At 41.2% G+C, this 4,017-nt stretch overlaps 1 protein-coding gene across 1 annotated transcript; it reads right to left on the reverse strand.

Annotated features, from left to right (window-relative positions):
* Positions 1-2,010: 2,010 nt before the first annotated feature.
* On the reverse strand, positions 2,011-2,727 carry LOC145679449 (uncharacterized). The gene has a single exon (XM_081750030.1). The coding sequence runs from the start codon at positions 2,725-2,727 to the stop codon at positions 2,011-2,013; it is 717 nt and encodes a 238-aa protein (XP_081606156.1).
* Between the last annotated feature and the right edge of the window lie 1,290 nt (positions 2,728-4,017).

The raw sequence follows: 4,017 nt of genomic DNA on the forward strand, positions 1-4,017 counted from the left end.
AGGAATGCCTAATTCCATTGCAATAACTTTCACCGACGATTTGTTGTTATGTTTGATGAATTCACGCACTTTTTCGATGTTTTCTTCCGATAATCCGGTTCTGGGACGGCCTGATCTTTCGTCATCATTCAGCGTCTCTCTACCCGATTTGAATCGCCTGAACCACTCGTAAACTTGCGTACGGGATAGACACTCATCACCATATGCATTTCGTAGCATTTGGTGCATTTCACTAAAAGTTTTACCCAGTTTAACACAAAACTCAATTGCAGCTCGTTGTTTGAAACTCATTTTCCGACCGATGTACACAACACACTGACAGTTGAAACGCAATAACTTTGTTGCCGTGCATCCAAATGTCATGACATTTATACCAGTTGTCAATGAGGGACTACGCCATCTACCGGTAAAATATTACAACAGATGGCACTAGTGGTACTATTTGTTTTCAAAAGTTCGGTTTCTTTTGGAATGGAGGGTGTATATATATATATATATATATATATATATATATATATATATATATATATATATATATATAAGGGAGGGGGCCTAAATTTCGTCCCCTAGTCATGTTTTCGTACCTTGAGGCTGCAGGATATAGGTTAGGAGAGCCAAACTTGCACATTATCTATAGTGACTATTCCTTTATTGGGTAGCCAAGATGAGTTGCGTGTATCAGCATTTAGTTTTATTTTTACAATATGATTTCAAAAGTATTGCAATCTGTCCAAAAACAAAAACGTGGTCCTGATTCCGTCCCCCATTAAAATTTCAAAAGAAAGTACAACGTTAAGGTTTCTTTCGTAATAAGCAGTTTTATTTAACTAGTTACAAAGAAAAAAAGGCAGAAAAGTTAACATGTGTAGCTGACTATGATGATGTACTTTTAACTTTTACGTGTAACGAAGCAAACTACAAACAAATGAACTAAGCAAAATACAAGTAAAACAAGTGCAAATAGAATTATAGAAAAACTGGTTATCAGGATAAGATGAGGATTTAACCATTTAAACAATCCCGGCAAATGAATGTAGCACGGCATTCAGCGCCACAACAAGCTTCATGAAGCCATGTAAGGCATTGCGAGCAGCGGATCCACGTTTCACCATGTCTATCTGTAGAATATTTCCCCCCACAAATTGTACATTGAGCATCAGCATCATCCTCACTAAAGCTGTCAGACGAGTCGGCATATGGAATGTCAAAGCTGGAGTCACTGTCGCTTGTCGTGTCTTCTTTGGCTTTGTGGAAGGATGGTTTCCCTCACTTTTGTTTGGCACTAGTAGGTTGAACACGTGTCTTTGAATGTCTCGAGTGATTTTTTGTCATAGCTTCTTCAATCTTTCTCTTATGGGGCGAGCTGGTGATAACAGTTGCTGTACCTCGTCTCGTAGATGTTGATGGTTGGATCACTGGAACGTTCTTAATGTTTTGAGGACTAACTGCTTGCTGGTGGATGCTTGGTCAGAAGGACGGATCATATCATCGGGATTATTAGTTCCATCCTGATGTTTGGTGTCAGACTGTGGATGGCCAAGAAAATCCGCTTCACTAAAAATATTCGGATTGTATGGAATAATGCACGTTTTGCGAAATCCGTTGACAGCTGTTTGTACGACTGCAGCACGCTCATATGCTTCACGGAACAAACCAGGTACCTGAAGATTGCCAACTGTGCGACCAGGATGGTTACTCAACCAACTTTCAATGGCTTGACCATAATACGTCTTAAAGGGAAACATGAAAGCAACATCAAGCGGTTGCAGTTTCGATGTAGAATGAGGAGGCAAGCAAACTATTGACACTCCATGTTCGCGAGCAGCATCTATTAAATTGATGTTACGCGTGTGCGAATAATGTCCGTCTACAATTAACACAACGGGGTTTTCTTTTGAAGGTTTTGTGATCAACAAGAAATGTTGAAACCACTTCTCAAACAGATCGGCCGTTATCCATCCAGACGGGTGAACTGCTCCGATACTTCCTGGTGATGCCCCATCCATCAGTTCACTTTTCATTAGTTTTCTTGGAAAAATCATCATGGGGCACAAATTGCCCAGCAGCAGACATGCACATCGCCACAGTGATTAACGAACCGCGCTCAGCAGAGGACACTTTATGCACCTCGCGTTTTCCTTTCATGGCCACAATTCGCGCAGCTTTGTGTTGCACGATCGAAATGCCCGTCTCATCAACGTTGAACACTTTGACCGGGTTAAATTGCACTTTTTCCAGTTCTGGCTTTAACAGAGCAAAAAACTGTTCAACACTTTGAGGGGTGAATCCTTGAATCCGAGCAAGTGACAGAGATTGAGGTTTTCGAATTGATATTTCGGGATGTCTTTTGAAGAATAGACGCATCCACTTACGTCCAGCTGTTTTATTTTCTACTGAAAACGGGTGTGGAATATTGTTCCGAATAGCAAGTTGATAGGCCATGCGTAGTAAATCTTTCAGTGTTACACCGTAAAAGTGCTTCTCCATGACAATGCAGTATTCAACAAGTTGTCTCTCCAAGTCGGGGGTCAGCACTGGTTTCCTGCCAATTGTCTTCGCTACCAACTCTTCTCCATTTAAATGTCCACCTTTCTTCACATAGTCTTTCAATGTCGCCCTAGGAACATTATACATCTTACTGGCTGCTTTGTATCCCAACTCTTTCTTCCGCACTGCAGCAATGGCAGTCCTCATAGCATCTTTATTCCATTGTTTCCGGGGACCCATCTGAAACAAATGGAATGCATGTGTGAGTTCCAACTTTCGTCCCCTGGGAATAAGGGGACGAAATTCGGAACATACAGGGGGACGAAATTCGGAACAACTTTCACGCTCACATGGCTCCTCCTACCTTCCTAACAAAAATACCTTGTGACACTTAAACACATACAAATATTGCTATTGTAATCTACTTACACCACTGACATGTGGACAGTACCAAACCAATACTTCCAACAAATACAATAGAATAATATGAACAACACTGCAAGAACTCACCTTCGCAAAAATCACACGTTTCCTCATCAAACAACAGCACACGCGTCCTTGGCCGCTACACTCTCACAACTGCCCCCGCTTGCCTTCAGCTGCACAAATGTTGCTGCACCGTCAGCGCTCCTACCATCAACAACGTAAAACTGAAGGGGACGAAATTAGACATGTGGACAAAATTTGGGCCCCCTACCTTATATATATATATATATATATATATATATATATATATATATATATATATATATATATATATATATGTGTGTGTGTGTGTGTGTGTGTGTGTGTTGTGTTGTGTGTATGTAGGTATATATGTATGTTTCAGTATAACTCTGGAACACTTGGGTCAATTTCAATCAAATCTGGTACATATATGACTTACAAAAATGTTGTACGGGTAAGTTCCATTGAAATTTAATAAGTTTTACGAGAGTTATGGTGAAACAAACAGATGGACGGACAGAAACCCAAATACTGGTTGAGTCAAATGATAGAAACTCGTTACGTTCGTTTCTGTGTATATTAAGTTTCGAATATAAGCTTATTTCTAAATTTTATAAAGATAACCAAGAAAGTTCTGTCGCTTTGTGTGGAGGTCTGAGTTCCATTGGCCCTCACACCGTGAGTTGATAGCGAATGGAGATAAGGCGAAGACGTTGGTGTGCGTATACCCAACATACTACCTGGTTGTGGCACTTCAGTTACAACGTGAACTTGCGTAAGGACAGAGTGAAAATGGGACTTCCACAGAGCGTCATAAGGGGGTGTATGCTGTACGAGATGAAACTGGGTTCAAACGCTACGTAGCGGGGTGGAAGATATAGCAGGCCTTTGGTGAGGGTATCGTGACTACGCGAACAGTGCAACGGTGATTTAACAAGTTTAAGGACGGTTGTCGTGACTACGCGAACAGTGCAGCGGTGATTTAAGAAGTTTAAGGACGGTAACGAAACACTCGAAGACGCTCTACGTGCCGGAAGACCAACACATGCACAAAATGAAGATCTTCAGGCAGCAATTGAGGCG

Source organism: Thermobia domestica, chromosome 2, assembly GCF_964235325.1.
Source record: "Thermobia domestica chromosome 2, izTheDome1.hap1.1, whole genome shotgun sequence".
Taxonomy (NCBI): Eukaryota; Metazoa; Arthropoda; class Insecta; order Zygentoma; family Lepismatidae; genus Thermobia; species Thermobia domestica.